The 26,421-nt window shown below is 37.8% G+C and overlaps 1 protein-coding gene and 1 pseudogene across 4 annotated transcripts in view; one reads left to right on the top strand and one right to left on the bottom strand.

Moving 5' to 3' along the window:
• Positions 1-26,421, top strand: part of ZNF106 (zinc finger protein 106) — a 71,017-nt gene that overhangs the window by 18,203 nt on the left and 26,393 nt on the right. For 3 of the 4 annotated variants that reach the window (XR_551417.1, XR_551418.1, XM_008585236.1), the window contains exons 2-10: positions 860-945; positions 5,071-5,132; positions 12,524-12,724; positions 16,607-18,793; positions 19,861-20,497; positions 21,988-22,057; positions 24,238-24,392; positions 24,477-24,537; positions 25,024-25,365. Coding sequence is in view for 2 of the 4 variants with exons in the window: in XM_008585236.1 (XP_008583458.1) it covers positions 892-945; positions 5,071-5,132; positions 12,524-12,724; positions 16,607-18,793; positions 19,861-20,497; positions 21,988-22,057; positions 24,238-24,392; positions 24,477-24,537; positions 25,024-25,365 (3,769 nt within the window). In the remaining 2 variants the exon portion in view is untranslated. The remainder of the gene's footprint in view (positions 1-859; positions 946-5,070; positions 5,133-12,523; positions 12,725-16,606; positions 18,794-19,860; positions 20,498-21,987; positions 22,058-24,237; positions 24,393-24,476; positions 24,538-25,023; positions 25,366-26,421) is intronic. The other variant, XM_008585237.1, reaches the window with a different exon arrangement.
• Positions 9,784-11,562, bottom strand: LOC103600905 (annotated as a pseudogene).

Below are 26,421 nucleotides of genomic sequence, written 5' to 3'. Positions count from 1 at the left end.
GGTTGCGATCCATTGCCGGACACGGAAAAAGACAAAAGACAAAAAAAAAAAAAAAAATTAAGCAGGTTAATAGGGAAATAGAGGAACTCTGGGGGCAGTGAGCAGAAAGTGCAGTATTATATAGGGGGTTGGGGAATGCCTCCCCAATGAAACAACATTTTAGATACCTTAAGGAAATGATAGAGTGAGCCATAAGAACTATAAGGACGTCTTAAGGAATAATATTCTAGGCAGAGAGAGCAGGGAATGTAGCAGCTTTAAGGTGGGAGAATCCCTGTTGTGATCAAGGATTAGCAAGGAGGGGCAGTGTGACTGGAATGGAATGATAGAGAGTGGTGGGGCATAAAGTCAGAAGAAGTGAGGAGCAGATTTTGTAGCCATGGCAAGGACTTTAGATTTTCTGTGAGTGAGATGGGAAGCCACTGGAAGATTCCGAGCAGAGGAATTATATGATCTAACTTAAATTTTAAAAGAATCCTGTTCTAAGAATCTTTGGCTACTGTTTTGAGAATAGACTGTAAGAGAACAAGAGTGAAAGTAAGGAGTCAAGTCAGTAGGCTAATATCACGTGAGAGATGATAGACGTGTTAGGTAGTGAGACATGGTTGGAATTTGGGTATATTTCAAGGAAGGACTGATAGGATTTTCAGATGTGTGTGGATATGGAATGAGAAAGACGGATTAAGGGTGACCTATAGGCACCTGGAAAGTCGTAATTTCCATTTGTCAAGATGGAAGACTGAGGGAGGAACAGGGTGGAGGTGAGGAAGATAGAAGACGTGTAATTTTGACTATGTTAAGATTAATTTAAAGAGATATCTGGAGAAAAAGGTTACTAAATGTTACTTCCTCATTGCAGGTGTGGCGTTGAGTGCTTCAGATCTGGTCACTATGGTACGGGAACGAAAATGCATATTGTGCCACATTGTGTACAGCTCAAAAAAGGTAATGGAAGAGGGAGAATCTGAGGCTTTCATTTTTTCAGAGATGTATGTTACTAACAGATCAGTAAAAGCTTTTAATGTATTATTTATGCTTCTTTCCTAAGCCATAGTCTCATTCCACTGGTTTCTTTCTCATTACTGCCTCATAAAGCCATTATTAAACTTCTACCCAGAATTTGAGAGTACTCAAAGGTAGATAATATAGAGAAATTTAGTTACTAACCAGTTATAGTGAAAATACCTTAAAATTCAGGTTATTTGAGATTATGCTACTTTCTAAGATTTTAAAATCATGTACTTTATGATTAGCTAAGGTATGACATTTTATTATATGTACCTGCATTCCGTTTATGCCTGTGCCTGTGACAAGTGCAGCACAGAAGAAATGGTATTAACGGTATCCTAGATCGCCACAAGGTGGAGATCTTGCTCAGAGAAAAACCTTTTTCTTTTTTCTTTCTTTTTTTTCTTATGGTTCAGCTGCAACTTGAAAAGTAGACCTTTTTAAGAACTAAAAGAATTTACCCGTGCCTTAGGGAAATTGACTGCAATTTGTTTCACTTTTTGCCTTTTCTTGCCTTTATCCTTTGCTTTCAAAGTCATGCTGCTAGCCTAAATACTGAGGAATTTATTGTCTATGCTTTTCAGATGTTCTTGATCGTCATTGGGAACTGTGAAGATCGTGGGCTAGGCTAGCCAGGGAAGTCTGAGTGGAAGTAGTGAACCTTGAAAGATGTCTAAGAGTAAAATAGTTTAAAAGAAATGGGGAAGAGATATTTTAGGTAGGAGAACAACATGTACAAAGACACAGAGATGGAACGGAGCATGGCAGTTCTAGGAGTTCGTAAGAAGGCTCATCTGATTAAAACAGTTTTGTCTTGGGAACAAATAGCAGGACCATCATTTGTAATTTAATTGAAGAGAGTTGATAAACAATGTAACTAGATGGAGGGACCAATTAGATCCATCCAGTAGGATGGGCAAAGAATGTTTTTTTCCTATTTAGGATTTCTGTTAGTGATGGAAATATTAATTGAGCTATTAAAATCATGTTTAATAATATAACATACCTGCTACTTTTTACAAAAGTAGAACTGCCCTTCTCGTTTTAAAAATTTAGATCAGGGTTTATACAAATTGTCAATAAATCATTATTCCTTATGGAAACTTTCAGGCTGGAGGGAGATGAGGAGAAGGTGTGAGATGGATAGATTGATGCTCCGAGGTGTGGTATCAGAGTTTTGTGGAGTAGAAGCCTTATCTTGTGAAACCATGATTTTGCCAGTTTAAATCTTTTTGGCATTTCATCTACTCTGGTTTAAAACATGCTTTCATCTCTTCATTCTTTTCCATGATCATAATGAAGTTAAATCAAGGGCTGGAGTTATCCACTCCTGCATTAGGGAAAGCCAGTTGTAGGTTTTTAAGCAATGGAATGTCATGATTTAAGTGAGTAATATGGTTTAAGAAATTAACAGAATGGGGGGATGGTCGGTTAGCTCAGTTATAGCACAGTGTTAATCACACCAAGGTCAAGGGTTCAGATCCCTGTACTGGACAGCCACCAAAAAAAAAAAAGAAAGAAAGAAAGGAAGAAATTAACAGAATGGGTTACTGATACTTATTTTTAGATAGTCTATGAGGAGTTAATGTTGAAGCAGTACTTTTTTCCTCTATATTCCCAAACTAGTGTAACCCTAGTTTTTCCAAATACACTGTGGAAGAGAAAAGGCTCTTGGGTTACTTGAGTATGTGAAAAAAAGCTGTATACTGTATCTCTGAGTATCCTGATACTCAACTCATTTAACATATAAAAGACTGAGAAGCCCTAGAATTAAAAGATATATTTATTTTTTGTATTAGTCAATGTTTTCCAAATTTGTTCAACTATAAACCCCCCCCCCCCTTTTAAAAACATAATACTGATTAACATACGAGAAACTAAATAGAAACCTGTATCTGAAAAGTTACGCTTTGGGGCTATTACCTTTATCCTGTCTGTGGATCTTTTCTAATTATATATTTTTTTGTCTTTTTGTCTTTTTCCGTGTCCAGCAACGGATCGCAACCCTCAGTGTTGCCCCCGTACCGGACCGGGGACTGGCAATGGGATCGCAACCCTCGGCGTTGCTCCCGCGCCTCGCTCAGCCAGTGAGCGGGAACCGGTCTGTATGTGGGATCCGAACCCTCGGGCGGGAGCGCCGCTGCGCTTCCCAAGCGGCGCACTATCCAGTGCGCCACTGGGCCGGCCCCTTCTAATTATATTGAAAGCTCAGTTTTTTCACTATTTGTATTCATTCCTTGAAGCAGGGTGGGAGAGGATTTTGTATGTAAATTTAGGAAAAGATTAGTGAAGTATTTTAGAAAATCAAAAGTCACATTAAAACTAGTTTTGAATAGCACTTTTCTAATAAATGGGATATATAATCAGTTTTATGTCAGAGAGAATAACTCATTTCAGTGAATACTATTTGGTCAGGAATGGTTTGGTTGTAAGGAACAGAACCCGCTTAAATTTAGCTCAAGAAAAGGAAAATTGGCATATGGATAATCAAAATCAAGAAAAAATTGAACATCAGGAAGAGTAGGTACTCGAAGATGTTGTATGTATATTCATGGATTTTTTCATTCTATATTCTGTCACTAACTTGACTCAGTTTTCAGCTTGCAAGTGTTAGTTCTAGGTAGTGGTCAATCAGTTGTGACTAGTCACATGTAATGCCACTTTCTCCAAATGAAGGATTTGCAGAGATAGGAAGGAATCTTAAGCAAAATTGCCATTTAAAAGAAGTTTGGAATCACAGTCCTGCTTATCACATTGTAGTAGATAAAGTAATAATGGCTGTTGGGTTGTACTATTTTTGACAAATGAACTGTACTCATGTATAATGAAAAATCTCAATGCTCTAGATTCTTACTGTGTGAGATGGTGTTTGATACATTGGTTTTGATGTCAGATGTGCCTGGGTTTGAGTCCCAGTTTGACCACTAGGTTATCTATGACTTAGAGAGAGCAAGACTGTGAATATTCTCACACTTACCCTTTCAACGCCTAGCTCTGTATTTGGCAGGTAATAAGCACTTGATAAATATTTGGTGAATGAACGAGTTAACTTCTTTGCATCCTTATGAAGTTAATAGTACTCAATCAGCAGTATTTTGAAGTTCATGAGAAAATATTTGAGGCACCTAACAGAGTAAATGGTAATACTCAACAATTGCAGTAGCCCTTTATTATTATATATGTAAACAGCTATTCTTTAATTATGGCATGTTGGTTATATATACTTTGAGTGACAAATGGGTAGACATTTACAGCTTTTTGAGTTGTGTGTGTGTGCACACATACATGTGTGCATAATTTTAAATGGCAGCTTTTCCACAGATTTTATTTCCTTCCCACTAAGGGTTGGATGAGGAGAGGTGGAGTATGTAGTAAATGTTCAAACTGTTCATTAGAACCAAAGAAATCAATTGGGGAAGTGGGAGAATGGGCAGAGAAGATAAAGGAATGATTGAGCTGCTGTGCTCAAAGTGTATTTTAAAACTTCCCAATCTACCATAGAGAGGCTCTGTTATATTTGTAACTCCTATCTAGAATTGATCTATCTATCTATATTCATTCAGTAAGTGCTTACTGATGACTATATGCCCAGCCCTGGCCAAGACATGGGTAAGAGTTGTAGCTTACTCTTGAGACACTCTCAGTCAAATAGGGAAAGAGAGTATGGATAAAAGTAGCCAATAGTTGAAAAGTTAAGTGATTTGAGTGTTTTGGTTTTTTTTTTAATAAACTTTAATACATTCTTTATAATGGGATAGAATCTAACCTACATAGTTTACTGTTAAATCTTTTGCCTTGTAAAGACAATACTTTCTAACCTTTTTGGAAAGCCACATAAATATGTTTTTCTAAGAATTCCTTTTATTTAAAAATGAAATATGTCAAAAACACAGCAAAAGAATTATTTAATAAGGAACTGATTTCAAAATTATATTGAGAAAAGTAACGACAAAAATATTTTGACACAAGGAGCTTGAGCCCAACTGTTGATTGAATAAGAACAGGAATTTTTTTCCCCAAAGCAATCCACCGTAGTTTAATCTGCTTTTTTTAATTTTGAAGGAGATGGACAAACACATGCGGAGCATGTTGCATCACAGAGAACTTGAGAACCTGAAGGGCAGGTATGGGAATGGCTCTATTCCATAAATTTGTGAATGTGGGGGGATCTGAGTGTTGATACCTGTCGGTCTATTTTATGGTATTCAATTGTAAATGAATGTTGTCTTTGACACAGGACAATTTTTTAGAATTAATAACAAGTACAGTAGATTTTTGCCATTCAAAAGGGATAAACATCTCAAATGTGTAGAATTCACAATTCTAGCAAGTAGATTGCAACAAAGGTGACTTGGGATGAGCTAGCTCTCTCATTAGTAAGCTTTCTCCTATACACCACCCTTGCAACTAGGACAGTTTATATTTTTGCTTCACCAGTGTTACCAATTATTGCATGCCATAAACCTTTAGTGTTGCTGGAATAGTCTGAGAAGTCCAAAGTCTGCTAAATAGCACCGAATCTCATTAGTGTCAACAAAGTGGAAGTACATACCTTAAGTGCATAAATGCTGTTTTGTGATTTAAAGCTTGAGATGTTTAAGGAAAGATAATCCAATAAGTAATCACCTTTAAAAAATGAAATGTTGCATGTGTGTGTATACCATGTCTTCTTTTTCCACCTGTGGTTCCCTTTTCATTGTTTTTGACTTCGTGAGTTTGAAGTTTGGAGACTGAATAGACAGAGAAATATTGGGAAACTGAGAATATGAATTATATTTTATTCCATGATTAATACTTACAAGTTTTGATCAGTATGCCAACCTAGGTCATTTTAAATTATTTGTATTTTAGATTATTATAGTTTTAGATTGTGTGGGCAAAATTAATGTGTTATTAAACTTTCAGCATCTCTTCAGCATATTAGTGGAATTTTTCCATGCCCCAGTTTCTTAGTGTGTGAAAGTTGAGTCTTAGCATCAATATAAAAGATGCTCTGACTTAGATTTAGTGGGGAGAGCCCTTATCATAATACTTTATATATGATCTGTAACTCATTAGCATTGGAAACCTGTGAAATAGTCAACTTTTGATTATATGTGGATTATTTTAATTATTTAAAAACTCCATTTCCAATAGACTTCCTTCTGGAATTCACATTATTCTGGGCTACTTACCTGCCATCTGCCATATGTACTAATTATAAAATCAAACAAAACAAATGAGGTGGGAGTAAATCTAGTCAGTAGGACAGAAGCCCATTGCATTCCAAAGTTAATGTCTTATTTAATTCACAGGTCACTAACCAGCCATTTAAAGTTTTAAATGACATAAGATTCATGTTCATAATCAATACAGAATCATAAAAAGTAAAAAAAAAAAAAAAGCAAAAATCTTCTCACTCCACCCTCCTCTAAATCTTACTTCTCTCTTACAGGTGAGTCAGTAGTTTGGTGTATATCCTATCCAGACCTCTTATATGTTTACATAGATTTATATTTATACACACACATTTTGTTTTGTCCTATAAACATAACTGAACCACATGCTATATATGTATTGTTCTGTAACTTGTTTCTTCTCCCATTTCCCCCTCAACTGTGCCATGAAGAGTTTATCTATCATTTTCAATTATTTGGAGCATAGTCAGATAATTAGGAAACAAGCATTAAAAGCCTCTGAGCTGCTAATATAAATGTCAGCTTTAGTACCCAAACTCATTTTATTTAGAGGAGATCACTTTAGTACTTATTTACTCATGTATTTGATATGGTGTTAACAAGTTTTATATGATTTCCTAGCCTATAACAAATTATAAAGGGGAAGGCAAGCAGGTAGCAAGTATAAACAGCTGACAAAACTATTTTAAAAATCCCATAAAATCTCAAAAATTATTTACTGACTTGGAGCATTTACTGTTAAGGACAAATGGTTATCACCCATTTGTACCATAGGGACAAATGGTCATCAGTTGTTATTCTTGTTCCCTTTTATCCTCAGTTTGTGATTATTTCCTCTGGGTTTCATGTTTAATTACTAGCTTTCTGATGTTAAGACTTTTTGTTTCTCTTTATAGTTGTATCTATAATTTTTGGTTGTGGTCTGATTAAGAACTGTAAAGTACGTATTTTTTAGGTTTTGAACGCAAGCTTGAATGAGAAGTAACTGGTCCTGTTTGGTTCACAATTGTGGACATCTGGAGCATTTCCTGATTTTTTACTAATATACTTGTTCAGATGTGTGGGCTGTAAGTAATTTTTCCACATAGATGGTACTAAAAAGGCACAAACCTTTATTTATCAAGCAGCTGTTGTGGTGTAGTTACAGCGAGCTTAATAAAAGCTATGCAGAGAATATCTTAGGTCTTTGCCTTTCACACACGAGAGGAAATTGTGTGGTAACAGGATGAAACTAATTTGGGCCCTTCTTTAAACACCCGGAGGAAAATTATTGCCTTTATTAGCCAAGAAGCAAAGCAGTACATTTTCTCCATAATTATTTTATGTATTTACACAAAGTAGTATCTTAACTGATTATTGATAAAGAATTGAAAAGTAGCATCATTAAAATATTATTGAATTTGCTATTAACTTTTAAAATGTGATTTCCCAAACACCACTGATGGAAGCATGACTGACTGTTGTATATAGAACAGAAGTAATGTGGTTACCTCCAGACAATTTAAATTTTCAGAAGATGTGGTTGTCTACCCTGTTTTTTTTTTTCTCTAAGTAAATATGGATTATCTGTCTTCGAAGTTTCTTGTAAAGTTCATTTCTCTTTTCTTTTTTTTTAAACTAGACTTCATTTATAAGAAAAACGTTGGGGATTTCTGTTTTTTTATTTTTATTTTTATTTATTTATTTTTTAAATAAAGATGACTGGTAAGGGGATCTCAACCCTTGGCTTGGTGTTGTCAGCACCACGCTCAGCCAGTGAGCCAACTGGCCATCCCTATATGGGATCCAAACCCATGGCCTTGGTGTTATCAGCACTGCACTCTCCCAAGTGAGCCACGGGCCGGCCCGATTTCTGTTTTTTTAATAAATCATTTTTTAGTGTTAACTTTTATGTTGCACTTATTGCTTATACCCTTCTGGACAGGATCTCTGATGTGTTTCCCTATCAAATAACTTTGAAACTATGGTTTTGGGCTCCCGCCAAGGGTTCGGATCCCACATACAGACCGGCCGCTCACTGGCTGAGCAAGGTGCGGGCGCAACGCCGAGGGTTGCGATCCCGTTGCCGGTCCCGGTCCGGTACGGGCGCGACACTGAGTGTTGCAATCCGTTGCCGGTCACGAAAAAAAGACAAAAAGGAAAAAAAAAAAAAGAAACTATGGTTTTATTCTTTTTCACAAGGAAAGAAAAATGTTTTTTAAAAAAATCTGTGTTTAGTCTATGGCCATACCACCCTGAACGCGCCCGATCTCGTCTGATCTCGGAAGCTAAGCAGGGTTGGGCCTGGTTAGTACTTGGATGGGAAAAAATCTGTGTTTGAATGTCTGTTAAGTAATATGCTTGTGCTTTGGAGGTTGCAAAGTGTCTGGGTTTATGATTATGGATATTTATTTTTAACAGAGTTGAATTCTGTCTACTTTATACTACATTCCTTCATATTTTAAAAAGTCTTTGTGACCTTCCAGTTGTGTCTTTAAAGAGAGGAATTTGGAGGGCTGGCCAGTGGCTCACTCGGGAGAGTGTGGTGCTGATAACACCAAGGCTATGGGTTCGGATCCCATATAGGGATGGCTGGTTCGCTCACTTGGGTGAGCGCGGTGCTGACAACACCAAGCCAAGGGTTAAGATCCCCTTACCGGTCATCTTAAAAAAAAAAAAAAAGGATTTTTGATGGTTTGAACATGGGAAAAATTCTAGAATTTTATGCATTCTGCATTTTAGAAATAAGGGTAAAAATCAAGGACACAGTGAGAAGGCAAGAAAAAAAAAAGAAATAAGGGTAAAAATCAAAGATTTTATTTTAAAATATCCTTTAGAAATTGTATTAAAGTCCCATAATAGAATGATGTCCCTGGTACTGCAATATTACAGTTTAGCATTCCTATAACTTTTTAGGTAGAAAAGTGGACTTAAGCATTTTCCACAGTTTTTGAGAGTTTAGAGAAAAAAAATTTTCTAACTGGAAAATTCAGTGGATTCCAGTTTTTATTATGGTGTAAATTAGGTATTCTAGGTTTGTTATTGTCTTCAGATACTTCTGATGCTGCTCATTGTGGATAGATTTGTATTTGTATATTTTTAACTTCTGTGTTGCTGTGAGAAACACCTTGTTTTCTGTTACGAGTTAATGTTCACTTTGAATGAGCTACCATCAGTATAATTGTTTGAGAGGAGTATGGCTATTCCTGTACCTGGAGAAAATTGAGGATTATTTCTTCTTTAAGTATATAAATGTAGTAAGTACAGTTAAATCTTCAGTGAAAATAATGTATTTAAGTACTTGCAGGATTAGAAGGAATTAGAATATTGATATTCAGGGTAATCAGATGTTGATTTTTTTAAGGAATCTAATCAGCGCTCCTTAAAATGAATCTTTACAAGTTTTCACCTTTTTTTGGACTTTGTAACCACAAATGCTGACATTTTAAAGATTTTCTCCATTTTTCCAAGATGTTTATGATCCCCCCTCTTTTTTTTGGTTTCCTTATACTTTTTTCTAATTCACACAAGAGCAACGTATTTTTAAAAACACATAATGACGTTAATTTGTATCTAAGGTTGTAGTCTTCTAGGTTTTCTTCTTCATACCTCATCAAGTCTAAAAAATGAACTTCATGTGCTTGATTCTATAAGTTTTGAAGAAAACCATGATAACGAGTGCCCATAATCCCAGAATAAAGCCCCCACAAGGATGCCAATTTTTCAGCTTTGATTTCTGGTGTATTATATGAGTTACCGGAAGTTGTTCAGCATATTTCAGAGGTTCCATTAATTCTGCATCCATCTGGTCTTCCTTATAGTTGCTTTCCATGATTTCTGAATCCTGTTGCAAAGTAATAGACTTTGTTGTAATTTCCACTTTCTGTACACTTCCAAAGAAACTTTTATTAAGACATTTTTAGTATTACTCTGAAAAAGATCAGTGCAACGTCCAGGAGTAGACACACACAGAGTTTTGGGACATACCTGAAAAAGGTCATTCATATTAGGTTGGCTGGCCAGATTAATTTCTTCCAAAAACTCCAAGACATAAAATGTCTATCCATAAAAGTATCTATCCATAAGATGGACTCCACTTGCAGGATCAGGTTGATGCAAGAGGCTAGTAGCTAGAGCCATCATGTTAGATGAATAAAATTACTCATACTTGGATGCTCCTTGACAAGTATCAGTAATAAAGAGTAGCTTGTAGCATCTTTTCTGCCATGTTTGTTTAAAAGAATCTGTAACTTCTATGTTGGTAATTTCTTAAGAATCTTGAAATATCAGGGAACCATTTCCACCATGTCCTGTCATATAAATAAGAATATTGCTTCTATCATCAGAAAGAAGACATTTTGACTGAGGAGTACTACGTGGGATCCTCCCAGTTAATATCCATAAGAAATTCTCCACAGTTACCTCATAGCTTCTATAATCCGCTTCCACATCATCTCCATGCACAATTAATTACATATTCTTGTAATTAAACACTGTAGCTAGTTTGGGATTTCTAGGATTGCTTGCCATATCATCTGTAAGCATTAAGACAATATGACTATCAGGAATACCTAGCCTCTTGACACTTCTATTAACAGAAAGAATATTTGCAACATATTGATAATTAAACCAGAATTGGAATGTACACACCAAAGCGGTCCATTTGTCTGTATGACCACTTCTAAAAAATTGTTCTGCTTGATCCGTAGATCTGCTCCCAAACTGTATTAATTACCAGAACAATCAGAATGCCTGGTTTCCTATCTGGGCTCATGCTTACTAGCTGTGTAAACTGAGGAAAGTAGCTTCTCTGTCTCCATTTCTCCATCTTGATCTGACTAGTGGCCAACCAAGCTTCTGAAAGACAAGAGCAGCAACAGTGCCGGAGCAGTTGCAGCCTGGCTGAGGCAGTAGGTGACGGCCGTGTTTCTGTTCACGATTCTTAAAACAGTGTGGTTGTTTTTTAAAACTTACTGGGCATTGTTCGAGTGTTTATACTTTGTCACCCTAGACAACAGTGACCATCTACTTATCATGGCAGCTGGAATTTAGTAGTTGCTCAATAAGATTATTTTTTGAATGAATGTTCAGATGATCTGTGATAGAAATCATCTTCTAGTAAATGAAATGCTCAGTTTTGAGTGTCTCTTGTGGTTAGTTGATATAAATTCTGCTCGTGTCTTAGGTATATGTGAAGGAAAGATGGAGCAGAGGTGAGTGTGTGTTTCTGTCTGGCTGGGCAAAGGCAGCATGTCTTTTCATGGGTTTTTTTGTTGTTTGTTTTTTTAATAGATTGGCATAGGAAGTACAAAAATATCACAAGTATAAACCCAGGGCACATGATATAGAGTTAAGCCAATTTGGATTATTGAATTGGATACTGCTGTCCTGCAGCCATGGTGTTCAGATGTTTCTCATCAACGACTACGTAGGCAGCTGATTCAATCAAGGAATTTCAGGAAACTCAGAAGCAGTTAAATTAATGATCTGTTATATTCTGGACATTGATTCAAGACTTTAGCTTCTTAAAACTGGTCAAGTATGGGATTTACAATTAAGTGTATAAAGTAAAAGAAAAAAAAAACAGTCTGCCCAGTTTAACTAAAAACCTGGTTTAAAAACAGAAAACCTGGTTTGCTTCTCTCTGAACTGTAGCATTTTCTGAAACTTGAGAAAAGACATTTGCCTAGCACAGCTGTTAACTTCCTACAACTGAAATGCTTTCCATTCCCTTTAAAATAAGCCCTTCTGAAGTAGAATGTAGATCACATGTATCATCCAGACCAAAAAAGTTTGCCTGGACTACTCCTATCGTTTGACCTGGGGTCCGGAATCTTCACATTCCGGGCAGAGCTTCAGCTGTTCCGATTTAGTTACCCAGTTGGGATTGGCTGCACCGTCTGCTCTTTTCTCCACCCCTTTACTTTCACTGGAAGAAAGCTCAAGAGCCAGAGATTAAATGTAAGCACTGTCACCAGGCTTTGTGAGTGCAGCTGGCACCATGGGTGTGCTCCAGAGCAACTTCTGTTTGCTCTGAGCCCCCTGCCCTGCCTCCCCTTTCACCATGTTTCCTCTGGCAAGATTTTAAGTACAGCAATTCAAGAAGATTTTTCCTCCTAAACTACGTTAACCTGAAGTGTGTTGCCTCTTGATTGCTGGAAAAGAATCTTAAATTCATTTCAAAAGTAACTTATGAACAAACTTATTAAAAGTGATGAAAGGAGCATTGAAATTGATTAGCACTAATTTTTCACTGCGCCAAACTGTGCAGTGTCTTTCAGAGGAAACTATAATAGATTTGCTGAGTGTGCCATGCCAGTGGGGAGAATTGAATGTCCCTCATCTCCCTCTTTCCCTAGGGACATTAGTCATGAGTGCCGAGTGTGCGGGGTCACAGAAGTGGGTCTTTCCGCATATGCAAAGCACATTTCTGGCCAGTTGCACAAAGATAATGTTGATGCCCAGGAAAGAGAAGATGATGGAAAGGGAGAGGAAGAGGAAGAAGATTATTTTGACAAGGACCTTATTCAGTTAATAAAACAAAGGAAAGAACAAAGTCGGTAAGTAATGATTTAATTTTTAAAAAAGCTATCTGTAACAGAACATAATAGAATACATTTTACATTTTTGTATTTTTCAGCCTATAGCATTTAAACTTAGTTATAAAGTTTAGCTTGAGGTTGCTGTCTCATGAATAAAAGGACAATGGAATGCTTTCTTGAACTACTGTACTATCTGCTTAAAAAAATAAACTCAATATTGTCCCTACATAAGCTAAGTACAGCTATATATCTGAAATTTTTACCATGTTGGGAACTACAAGTATGTTTAGAACTGTTTTTATTGGTATCCAAAAAGATTGTTTTTATTTGGAATTCAGATTTCCTAGTGGAAAGGCATCAGAGTACAAGCTTCATTGAATAAATTATATAATATTTCTTACTGCCAAAATAACATTCCTTAGGAAAAAAATTTTTGCCTGACATGAATTAACATGGTGCTTCTGCCAAATTTGATTTATCTCTGTCTTTGAATCCCCAATGACTACCACAGTGCTTAGTTCACTCTAAGTGCTTCTGTAAATATTTACTGAATAAATTTATATTTTGAATTTGACAGAGTCAAGACCATTTGAGTAATATGAGTTTTCTAGCTTGCGCTGCATAATTTTATATCTATATTTATACATTCAGGTATTGGGTGTTTGTGTTTTTACCTTCTGCTTTGTGATCTAAAGAGTTTAATTAATGATGTAGTAATTTTCAGATATGAGTAAAAGAATGAACCACTTATGAGGTGGGATAAGTTTTCAAGTCCTATGATATGATGAGAAGCACTTCAAATTCTGAAATAAAATTTAAACATCCTTCCTGAATACTAGTTATACCTGGTCTGCGCCTCTTTTTTAGTTAGTGGCTTGAAAGGAAAAAGGAAGATTTTTTTTTTTTTTTTTTAAAGGATAACCAATAAGAGGATCTTAACCCTTGACTTGATGATTTCCATTCCTTTGGATATATACCCAATAGGGGCATTATGGCATTTCTTTTTTTTTTTTAAGATGACCAGTAAGGGGATCTTAACCCTTGGCTTGGTGTTGTCAGCACCACGCTCAGCCAGTGAGCGAACCGGCCATCCCTATATGGGATCCGAACCCGGGGCCTTGGTGTTATCAGCACCGCACTCTCCTGAGTGAGCCACGGGCCGGCCCAGGAAGTCGTTTTCACTCTATATATTTTTAAAGGTTTTTGAATAAGTCCCTGAAGACTAAGACTTTCTTAGTCTTAAAATGTCAATAGCAACGTGTTTCTTACATTGTACAGTTGCTTAGTCCTTCAGATGACATTCTCATTACTTTTAATATAGCTGTAGTTTACTCTTGCTCTTCTTTTAGGGAGTGGGAGCCTTTAGGAGACTAACTTCTGTTTCATCCTCACACACTGATGCCATTGGCTTATCTGTGTAAATGATTAAATATTAAATCAGAGGGTAAAAGAGCTTCTCAGTAGATTTGACATTCATATTGTAATTACTATTCTTTGAGTCTTCTGATATGCCTCCTTGGTGACCTATTTATAAAATCATCTGCTTATTTCTTCATCAGATCTTTTTTCTTTTTTCCTTCATGAGATTTCTAATGAAAATGTTCTTTCTGGACTGTGAGTTTAGCTATTATCACCTTGATCTAGCCAATTGATGATCTAGGAATTGTACTTTGTGATTTATCTTCCAATTCTCCTCCCATTTCTGATCACATTAGTATAGCTGAGCTAGTGGTCCCCTTGCAAGGTTACACAGTGCTTAGAAACAAAATATAAAAGCAATTTGATTAATTTGGTTAAGTTTTGGTTAATAAAAAAAAATCCTTCTAGTGTATGTAGTAACACTTATTTCTTAGTAACACTTATTTCTTGGGGACTTAGGGTCTCATGTTTAGATTGGTTGTAATTTATAACATAAGTGAATGTTTGAACTTTTAGGTAAATTAACTTATAATTCTATCTTGTGAAAAAGGAAGAAATTTTTGTCCAAAATATTGTAGATGTTAAAAGCTTTTAAAGCCAATTAAAATCAGTACTGAATTTAAGATTTAAGTCAGGTTCAGAGGAAGGAACACAACTGTGGCATTTTCATTCTGTCAAGACCTACTGGTTAGGAGTATAGACTCTGGAGTCAGATTGCCAATGTTCAAATCTCTGCTCTATCACTTTTCAAACATTTTTGGGGGGTGGGGGTGGCAGGGGTGGGTGGCCAGTACAGGGATCTGTACCTGTGACCTTCGTGTTATAAGGCTGGGCTCTAGCCAACTGAGCTAACCGGCTAGCCCCTTTTGCTCTACCACTTTCTGCCTTCTTACACTAGGCAAGTTATTTGACTTTTCTAATCCTCAGTTTTCTCATTAAAAAATAGGAATAAGAATGCTTGCCTCAGGATTGTGAAAATTAAATGAAATGTTCTATATAAAGTGCATAGAATTAAATTCTGACAGTAGGGCCGGCCCGTGGCTCACTCGGGAGAGTGCGGTGCTGGTAACACCAAGGCCGCGGGTTCGGATCCTAGATAGGGATGGCCGGTTTGCTCACTGGCTGAGCGTGGTGCTGACAACACCAAGCCAAGGGTTGAGATCCCCTTACCGGTCATCTTTAAAAAAAAAAAAAAATTCTGACAGTAGGGCCGGCCCGTGGCTCACTCGGGAGAGTGCGGTGCTGGTAACACCAAGGCCGCGGGTTCGGATCCTAGATAGGGATGGCCGGTTTGCTCACTGGCTGAGCGTGGTGCTGACAACACCAAGCCAAGGGTTGAGATCCCCTTACCGGTCATCTTTAAAAAAAAAAAAAAATTCTGACAGTAGGGCCGGCCCGTGGCTCACTCGGGAGAGTGCGGTGCTGGTAACACCAAGGCCGCGGGTTCGGATCCTAGATAGGGATGGCCGGTTTGCTCACTGGCTGAGCGTGGTGCTGACAACACCAAGCCAAGGGTTGAGATCCCCTTACCGGTCATCTTTAAAAAAAAAAAAAAAAAAAAATTCTGACAGTAGGTACTTAGTAAATTTTAACTAATTACTCAATATTTTGAGCATCTACCATGTGCTAGGCACACAATAAGCAGTTTGTAGAGGAAGATGGTTTTATACCTATTGCTGTGGTCTTTCCTTAAATTTATTCACATTTCTACAGACTTTTTGTCTAACATGAATAGTTCAAACAGCTGTAGCTTCTTTATAAAAACCTCTAGCTCATGGAGCTCCTTATAGCACTTATTGTGGGTACTACTATTTGGTTTGTGCTATTTTACTCCTGTTTATGACGTTACTTTCCTCAGCTAAGTTTTAAGCCCTTCATGAGCAGGGACTATACATGAAAGTTTATCTTGCACCAGTAACAGTCATGTGTACTTGATAAAGTGTTTATTAATGAAAGTAACCATGCAAAGTATAATCTTACCATTTAAAATAGGTTAAGAAATGGGTTTTTCAGAAAGAACCTACAACTGGAGAAATCATGATATTAAGGACAGCTGAACATAAAATTGTATTAACTATGATAACTAACCATAGCTACAAAATATAATTGTCCTTATTTTGAAATTATTATTTAATAATAATTATTATTATAAATAATAATTGGATAAAAGGAACAGAATCCTAGAACATGCCAAGAAAAACAGGATTAAGAAAGGAAGGATAGTATAAATGTGTCAAATTTTTTATATTTCTGTGATGATAGGGGATATATTATTTGATATTTAAGTTAATCAACTGAGAAATTTGTTAAACTATATCATTTAAAGATATGACAGCACCCACTATTAGAAATAAAAATACTCTTTTGCATACTCTGAGTAACAGGAGAGGAGTGGTAGAGGGGAAGTTTGGTGAGTTATGTGTTTAAAAGAAGCATATGAATTGCTTTACATCACTAATAAAAAACCTCTTTTTCTTCTAGACAAGATGAACCTTCCAATAGCAGCCAAGAAATAAACTCTGATGACAGGCGACCGCAATGGAGACGAGAAGATCGAATCCCTTACCAAGACAGAGAGAGTTACAGTCAGCCAGCATGGCATCATCGTGGGCCTCCACAGCGGGATTGGAAATGGGAAAAAGATGGCTTTAATAATACTAGAAAAAATGGCTTTCCACATTCTTTGAGGAATAGCGGTGGATCAAGAGGATGTTCTGGGTGGCATAAGGGTGTTGCCGGAGGCTCCTCAACTTGGTTTCACAACCATACTAATTCTGGAGGTGGTTGGCATTCAAATAATGGAACGGTAGATTGGAATCATAATGGTACAGGAAGGAATTCCAGTTGGCATTCTGAAGGGACAGGTGGCTTTTCCAGTTGGCATATGAACAACAGTAACGGAAACTGGAAATCCAGTGTACGTAGTACAAATAGTTGGAATTACAGTGGCCCTGGAGACAAATTTCAACCAGGCAGAAACAGAAATTCTAACTGTCAAATGGAAGACATGCCTATGCTATGGAACAAGAAATCTAATAAGTCAGGCAAATACAATCAAAAAAGATATAGTTGGACACGACAGGAAAATGACAAAGTTGGTACAGTTGCCACATATAGAGGTCCTTCTGAAGGATTTACAAGTGATAAATTTCCTTCAGAGGGCTTACTTGACTTCAATTTTGAGCAACTGGAAAGCCAAACCACAAAACAAACAGACAGTGCAGCTCCCAAAATTAGTGGAAAGAATGGCAATGTAGCAAGGGAAAAGCCCCGTCGTTGGACTCCTTACCCTTCCCAGAAGACTCTGGATTTACAATCAGGATTGAAAGAGCTGACTGGTAACAAGTCAGAAATGATAGATAAGACTTTGTTTGATTTTAGCTTGACAGCCACAGGAACACAAGAACCCCAAACTGAGGAAACAAATAATTCCCCAATGTTGAAAACACAGAAAGAAATACATTCTGGATCTCTTAATCACAAAGCCACTTCTGATTGTACTCCTTTCTATGAGGTGGTGAGAGATTGCCCCACTACAGAGAAATCCGACCAAGAGTATAACTCAAGTAAGATGCCATCGTCGAAATCTTCACTCCTTGCAATTCCAGCCACTAAATCAGTTCCTCAAAAGCAAGATTCAAAGAATCTCTCAAAAAACACCAAAACTAATTCTTTTTGTCCTGGAGAACATTCAAATCCCTTGAACAAACCCACTTTGGACAATAACCATGGTTCTACTTACATCTCCAAATTGCGTAGTTCATGTCCTCGTGTTTTAAAAGGGGATAAAAGTACATTTGGCACTCAAAAGGAACCTGATGGTAATTTGAACAACACATTACGGAAGGCTGAAGAGGTGCTACAGTGTCATGAGTCATTGCAAAGTCCACTTCTTAGCACTTCTAAAAGGACCAGGAACTATGCAAAAGCAAGTAGGAATGTAGAAGAATCTGAAAAAGGATCTTTGAAGATTGAGTTTCAAGTGCATGCGTTAGAAGATGAAAGCGATGGAGAGACATCTGACACAGAAAAGCATGGAGCAAATATTGGAACCCTGAGTTCTGCAACTACAGAAGTTTTGTCCTGCAGCACTCATACTGCTGATGAGAAAGAGGGGGATGACCATATCCTGAATACATCAAGAAAACAGTCCACTTCCCCATGTAATTCTACAGTTCACCAGAAAGAGTCTGAGTTACAAATGACATCTGCAGCCAGTCCACGTCCCAGCTTATTGCTAGACTTGAAAACTTCTCTAGAAGATGCACAGGTTGATGACCATGTTAAATCTCATATATCTTATGAAACAGAAGGCTTTGGGAGTACTAGTTTGGATGCAGACCTTCAAAAAAGTGATATTGGTCAGCCCTCGGGACCTCTCCTGCCTGAACTAAGTAAGCTTGGCTTTCCTGCCTCACTCCAGAGAGATCTAACCCGGCACATTAGTTTGAAGAGCAAAACTGGAGCACACCTTCCTGAGCCAAACCTCAATAGTGCTCGCCGCATTCGCAATATTAGTGGTCATCGAAAGAGTGAGATAGAGAAAGAATCTGGGCTCAAACCAACCCTACGGCAGATTCTAAATGCATCTCGGAGAAATGTCAACTGGGAACAGGTTATTCAGCAAGTAACCAAGAAAAAGCAAGAGCTGGGCAAAGGCTTACCCAGGTGTGTGCCTCTTTTCAGTATACGTTTTTTCTTCCTTGCTTTCTTTTAAAGTTACCCTTTGACCCTGGTCAAGAGAATTCTACTTGTTCCATTTAATTAAATGTTAGCCAAAAATATCCATTGTAGATGTCTAATTTTATATCAAACAATGACTGCTACTCTATGACAAATGGAATAAAGTGTTTCCTAGCAGAGAATGCATGTTAAAGTGGAAGCACACCTACTTCTGAGAAACAAGATGCGGACATAGAAAAAAATCATCAGAAATCCATCGCTTTGGTTTATAGGGGCTAGAAAGTGACAGCATAAAAAAAAGTCTGTAAAACTGTATCTTTTTCTAGATCTTAATTTTGGAATGAATGGTACAATTTTTGAGCAAAACTGTTCCCATTACTTTTTACTTAGAACCTACAGTTAGTTACCTCTCTATATGTGTTCTGGTCATTATATTTATGATCATAAAATGCTTTCTCTTAAGCACTTTTATAATATTTTGGCTATTCATCTTATGTTGGGTACCAGACTTTTCTCACTGGTAAAGCAGTGTTCAAATAGGTTTGCTACTTGAAAAATCATAATTCTGCTGCATTATATAGCCCTTTAGGTTTAGGGGGTATTTCTGTCCTTATTGAAACAGTGGATTTATTTTGCCCCCTTTTCCTTTCCCATACCTTGTGAGTAGTACTTGAGATTTTAAGTATAAAGCTCCTAACATAGTGCCTGGCAATTGTGAATGTTCAATAAAAGTTTTTTTGTTTGTTTGGTTTTAAAAATCATGTATTTATTATTATAAGTTTAGAGTGCCATATGACGTAAAACCTTCAATTTTTACTTCCTCAAATGTATTCTAATAGCTGTATAAAAATTTAGTACTGGTCACATTGCAATATTTATAACATATTTACTATTCATCTGGATCACTTAGTAGACTGTAAGCTCCTTGAGGGCAGGAACCATCTTATTATTTTCTGTAACCTCAGTGCCTGACAGAGCATGGAATATTAAATGGTACCTTTCCCCAATCATGTCTGATTTATGTTTTTTTTTTTTTTTATTTCTTCCTTAAGGTTTGGCATAGAAATGGTGCCACTGGTTCAAAATGAACAAGAGGTCTTGGATTTGGATGGGGAACCTGATCTGCCCAATCTAGAAGGATTCCATTGGGAAGGTGTTTCCATTTCCTCATCCCCTGGGTTGGCAAGAAAACGAAGCCTTTCTGAGAGCAGCGTGATCATGGATAGGGCTCCTTCTGTGTATAGCTTCTTCAGTGAGGAAGGTACAGGTAAAGAAAATGAGCCCCAGCAGATTGTTTCACCTAGTAGTAACTCAATGAAGTCTGCACATAATGAAAAAACAACTGTGAGCCTTAAACATGAGGTGACACCTCTGGCTGCGTCCCTCAGAACAGGTGAAAGGGCTGAAAATGTTGCTACCCAAAGGCGACATAGTACACAGTTACCCTCTGACCACGTAATACCTTTGATGCATTTGGCAAAAGACCTGAACAGCCAGGAAAGATCTACACCGCCTTCAGAGAATCAGAATGCCCAGGAAAGTAATGGAGAAGGAAACTCTCTATCATCAAATGCATCCTCAGTCCTTGCAATCTCCAGTTTAGCAGATGCAGCCACAGATAGTAGCTGTACCTCTGGTGCTGAACAAAATGATGGCCAGAGTATTAGAAAGAAACGAAGAGCCACTGGAGTGAGTATGATTCCCTGTGCTTTTTGTAGAATATCTCATATGTCAATTGGTTGTTTATAAGAAAGGTTTAACTGTTTAATTTTTCTTGGGTGTCTGGGGTTGTGGTTCTCTCCTCTCTGGAAGAGAATTTTGAGGCTCTTATTTATTGCTTTCATCCTACTGGTTTCTTTCACTGAGTAGTTCAACTAAATTAGATGTAATCTAATATGAAAGTACAGTACTAGGAAAATATGAAGTCATCTCTAAAACTAGTCTTCAAGCCAATGATTCTTTGTGTCACCTGACCAAGGATAAGTCACATCTTCAGCTGTAACTTAATCTGTTTTCATAGATACATTCTGTACTGCTACTAAAGAAAGGCCTTCTACTGTTGTATTTGTAGGGCGTGTATGACTTTTTGGATTCAGAACTGCTGGGCTTAATAACACTAACGTGGTCTTAATACTATTAGAGTGCATATATATGGGCATAGTAAAGAAATATTTTTAGTCTGTGTAACTCTATTGTTCTTCAGTTACCCAGCCTGGCCCTTTAAGAATCTATTCCTTCCCTGACACCACTTCTGCTCTTCTGGCATTTCTGCCACTAATATTGCTTACTCCTCTCAGGATCCCTTTCTTTTTTTTTTTCTTTCTGTCTTTTTTACTGACCGGTAACGGGATTGCAACCCTCGGTGTCGCGCCCGTACCGGGGACCGGCAACGGGATCGCAACCCTCGGTGTTCAACCGCACTCAGCCAGTGAGCGAGAACCGGTCTCCACATGGGATCCGAACCCTCGGCGGGAGCGCCGCTGTGCTCCCAAGCGGTGCACTCTCCAGTGCACCACCGGGCCGGCCCCTCAGGATCCCTTTCTGAAAAGAAAGAGTTGCTGGTGGATATATAGTCTGGAATCCAGCACTGTGAGAAAATGGGCTTTTCCTTTAATACTGAGATAATAAACAGTAGTTAAGGGTGTGGGTTTTAGACCTGCTTTAAATTCTAATTCTGCTCCTTTGAGCTAGACACTGTGTAGTGGGTGTTGTTGGATGCTTTGAAATACATGTTATCCTGGGAGATTGTCTTAAGACAAAGCTAATATCTCGGATTGTCTCATAGTCTGTTTAGCTTTTTGTCATAAAGGTTTTCTTGCTGAAATTTAAAGTAGAAACTATGCCAAGATGAAATCAGATGTATGTATTACTGGCATTGCCCATACTTCTATCTGTGCCTTACTTCACCAAGGCGAAGTGCTTTGCCTAAACTCTGTGGGCTTTACACCTCTAGGATGCTGTGAAGGCATTTGACCTTTGTTCTTTTTTTTTTTTTATCAGATACATTCATTCAACGGATATTTGAGTTTGTACCATGTGCATAAGACTCAACTACCTTGTTAGAGATGGTAGCAATAGTGAAGAATAATGTATGACTATCTTAGTATTGGTTCTTTTTTTCCATTTTGAATAATAGCTATTACATATTTAGTATCATTCAGTTTTCTTTATCACCCCAGGATGGATCCTCTCCTGAACTCCCAAGTCTTGAGAGAAAAAATAAAAGAAGGAAAATTAAAGGAAAGAAAGGTATGGTGTACAATATTCTGGTAGAAAGAATTTGTTCTTATAGCAATTCATAGACCTGTAAGCTAAAGTTAATATATCTCTTGGACAATGTAAATCCAGAAAATCTCACTGGGCCTTTTCAGTGGGATGAAAGGGAATAGGCTATTTAGTGAAAGTTTTGTTCCTTTTGGTCATTTAAAGCTATTTCCCTCACTTTCTGTCTTTGAGACATCTTGGTTGCTTTTCTAGTGTGAACTAAGAAGAGAAGTTAGCATTGCTCCCTCACTGATATGCTTCTATGACTCTTGCTTTCCAATAACTATAACCCAGTTCCAGTGTAAGGGCTCAGCAAGAAGTGATTGGATGAGCTGTAGGTAAGTGGATGTGATGGGTAAGGGGGGAGTCAAGGGCAACCCCATTTTCTGGCTTCAGCATCCAGCTGGATGTTGGTACCATTTGTAGAGTTAGGAAACTCCATAAGAGGAGCAGGTTGAGGGTAAAGAAAGATATTGAGTTCTCATTTGGATTCTTTGACTTAAAGGGCCTTTGAGATACCTCAGTAGAGAGATCATAGTTGACAGTTGGAAGTGTGGGTCTGGAGTGTAGTGGAGAGGTCTTGGCATGTCGAATAGGAAAGGGACAGACATAAAGATGATAAATACAGCTTGGAGGACATTATGTTAAGTGAAGTAAACCAGGAACAGAAAGAGAAATACCACATGTTCTCACTCGTATGTGAAATCTAAGAAAGTCGATCGCAGAGAAATAGAGAGTAGAATGGTGGTTACCAGAGGCTGGAAAGGGTAAGGTGGAGGGGGCATAGTGAGAGGTTGATTAACGGGTACAAAATTACAGCGAGACAGAGGAATAATATCTAGTGATTGATAGCAGTGTAGGGTGGCTATAATTACAGTCATTTTACAACAATTGACAACAATTATTGCATACTTTCATTTAGCTAAAAGAGAGGATTCTGAATGTGCATAACATAAGCGTATGAGGTAATAGAGGGAAAAATCAGTGGTTGCCAGGATTTCATTTTGGGGGGAGAGAAGAAGAGATGATAGGTGGAAAACAGGATTTTTAGGGCAGCTAAACTATTCTGTATGATACTGTAATGGTGAATACATGACATTGTACATTTATATACATTTACATTATACATTTGGCAAAACCCATACAATGCAAAGAGGGAACCCTAATATAAAATTGAGATAATAATAATAGATCAACATTGGTCCATAACTGTACCAAATGTACCACACTAATGTAACATGTCAGTAATAGAAACATGGGGGGCATGTATGGGAACTATCTGTACTTTCTGCTGAATTTCTTTGTAAACCTAAAACTGCCATAAAAATTAAGTCTATTACTTAGAAAAAATAGATGATAAAAAAAGTAGTAGATTTTATTTAAAGTAAGTTAGCCATACTATTTTAAAGCTACATTTTCTTCAAGAAGCCTTCTCTGATAAAGAGAACTATTTTATTTTATTTAATTAATTTATTTATTTTTTGTCTTTTTTTGTGTCCGGCAATGGATCGCAACCCTCAGTGCAACCCTCAGTGTCGCACCCGTACCAGGCTGGGACCGGCAACGGGATCGCAACCCTCAGTGTTGTGCCCGCACCTCGCTCAGCCAGTGAGCGGGAACCGGTCTGTATGTGGGATCTGAACCCTCGGCGGAAGCGCCGCCGCGCTCCCAAGTGGCTCACTGTAGCAGTGTGCCACCGGGCCGGCCCTAAAGAGAACTATTTTAAATTAACCAACAGACAGGAAAAAATACGGATTGGGAGGAGAGTGCAAGTAGTTTAGGTCTAGGTCCCAATCTAAGCAAAAGCCCTGTGTGAAGAAGGTGGTAGATAAAGAAAGAATGGGAATTGAAATCTAGAACAGTTGATTTACCCGGGACAGAGATTTCACCTAGAAAGGTGGTGGTGGAAGATAGCGATTAGGTAAGACAGTGTGATGTGGTGGTACTGTGAGACTTCTCCATCTTACCAGTTCTCACTTTTGGTTTCTATCTTTGATATAGTTAGGCTTGACTACATGTTTTGTGAGATTTATGAGTCTTCAGTGACCTTATTGAGACCATAAAGGCTCATCCTAAATAATTGGTATAGTTTAATCTTCGGAGGAGCTGTATTATTAAAGGGAAGTCTTCAGTATTAAACTGAGCCTTATGGTTTCTTTTGGCAGAACGTTCTCAGGTTGACCAGCTACTGAATATTTCTTTAAGAGAGGAAGAACTAAGTAAATCATTGCAATGCATGGATAACAACCTTCTGCAAGCACGTGCAGCACTTCAGACAGCTTATGTTGAAGTTCAGAGGCTACTTATGCTCAGGCAGCAGGTAACAGCATATGGAAGGTTTAATGAAAATGAATCACCTCTGAAGTGAGATTTCAAAGTGCTTAACAAAATACTTTATTTTTAGATAACTATGGAGATGAGTGCACTGAGGACCCATAGAATACAGATTCTACAGGGATTACAAGGTATTCAGAGGGCATCTGATGAATTGGACCCACTATAGCTTATTGCTTTTTTGTTCTCCATAGAGGGGAATGAAAAGTACTCATGAAAAGGTCGTATGATTTCTCTAATGTCTCCTTGGTTTCCTCCTGCTATAGAAAAGCCTGCAGGCTATACATCCCCAAAATGTTTAGCAATAGAGACAGTATGTTATGGAAAGAGCTTTGGTTTAGGAATCAAATGACCTGAGTTCATATGTGGCTCTTCCATTAGTACCTTGGCTAAGTCATTTAAAATTTGAAAAATTGGAATGTTGATGCCTATTCTATTTGTTCCTCAGTGGTTGTATAGGTTATATGACATTCTATTTTGAAGAATTAGAGACTATACTAATATATTTACTAATTTAAAATTCTCTTCTAGTCTTTAAAAATACGAATTGGCTCAGAAAAGAGTGACTTTTCAGATAACCTTTTTGAGTTTGTATGTATGTATGTTTTCCATTCTAGAAACATATGAACCTTCTGAGCACCCAGACCAGATTCCCTATAGCCTCACACGAGAACAAAGGAACAGTATATCCCAAACATCTGCTGATGCTACACTGCTGCCTACTCCTTTTTTCTCAGTTTTTCTGGATCCTCCATCTTCCCACGTGTCTCCATCATCCACTGGAACCCCTCTCCAAGTAACCACATCTTCTACTTTTCAAGCCCCTGGCAATGTCCCTGCTCCAGACCTATCGGTTCAGATTAAACAAGAGCCCATGTCTCCTGAACAAGATGAGAATGTGAATTCTGTGTCACAAGGCTCTGCTTTCGATGGGTCCAAGGAATTACTGCAAGCTAATAGTATGTAAGCTTTTCTCTGGGTTAAGGACATCCCTGTAGTGGGACTAGGGCAGTATTATATCAGTGATGTAAAGCCATACTTGCCCATTAAAACTAAAGTTATTAAAATTTTCATTGAAATTCCCTTTATACAGGAGAATTATTATAAAATATTTCAGAGAATGTAATTTAAATATCAGTAACTTTCCCTAATTTTCTCTAATCTAGGGTTGCTGAGTTGACTTTGTATTAACACCTAAAAGATTCCGTTTATCCTAAAAGTATAGGGGCAGAATTTTATTTTCGTGAGATAACTGAAATAACGAAAGTTGAAGGTAACTTTGGTTATCTCATGAATTTTCTCAGCTAATTTTCTAGTTAAGGTATAGCCTCTGAATTTCTCAGCACTTAACTGTCTTGATCATCTCAAATAGAAGACAGGATTAATACAAGTTTGCGAGGCAGGTGGCCATGATGCAAGGCAGAAGGCTCTGGGGTTTAGAATCATCTATTAGGAGCTTGGAAGGTTTTGAGAAATAGCCAGGATTTTTCCTCTTTTCATAAAATAACACTCACCTGGTTAGCATTTGAGACTTAACTTCTACGCTATTCAAAAAATCCTATTGGAAATTTGCATAACCACAATGATGCTGTATTGAAATAAGTCAAACAAACAAACTAGCATTTAGTGGTCTATTGAGCAGAAACAAAAAGTCTGAAGAATTACCCTAGATTTTGCTACCAGTATTCTGTCTCAATACTAATCTAGATATTGGTTCAAATGTATATTCTTTCATATTGAATTTTTTTTTTTTTTTTTGTCTTTTTGTCTTTTTTCGTGACCGGCAACGGATCGCAACCCTCAGTGTCGCGCCCGTACCGGACCGGGACCGGCAACGGGATCGCAACCCTCGGTGTTGCCCCCGCTCCACGCTCAGCCAGTGAGCGGCCAGTCTGTATGTGGGATCCGAACCCTCGGCGGGAGTGCTGCCGCGCTTCCCCAGCGGCGCACTAGCACAGTGCGCCACCGGGCCGGCCCCGCATTGGCCATTTTTTAAAAGCTCCCCTAGCCAATGT

This window comes from Galeopterus variegatus, unplaced genomic scaffold (genome assembly GCF_000696425.1).
Source record: "Galeopterus variegatus unplaced genomic scaffold, G_variegatus-3.0.2 Scaffold3504, whole genome shotgun sequence".
Classification (NCBI taxonomy): Eukaryota; Metazoa; Chordata; class Mammalia; order Dermoptera; family Cynocephalidae; genus Galeopterus; species Galeopterus variegatus.
The sequence above is the reverse complement of the archived record's forward strand: the minus strand, read 5'-3'. Positions and strand labels throughout refer to the sequence as shown.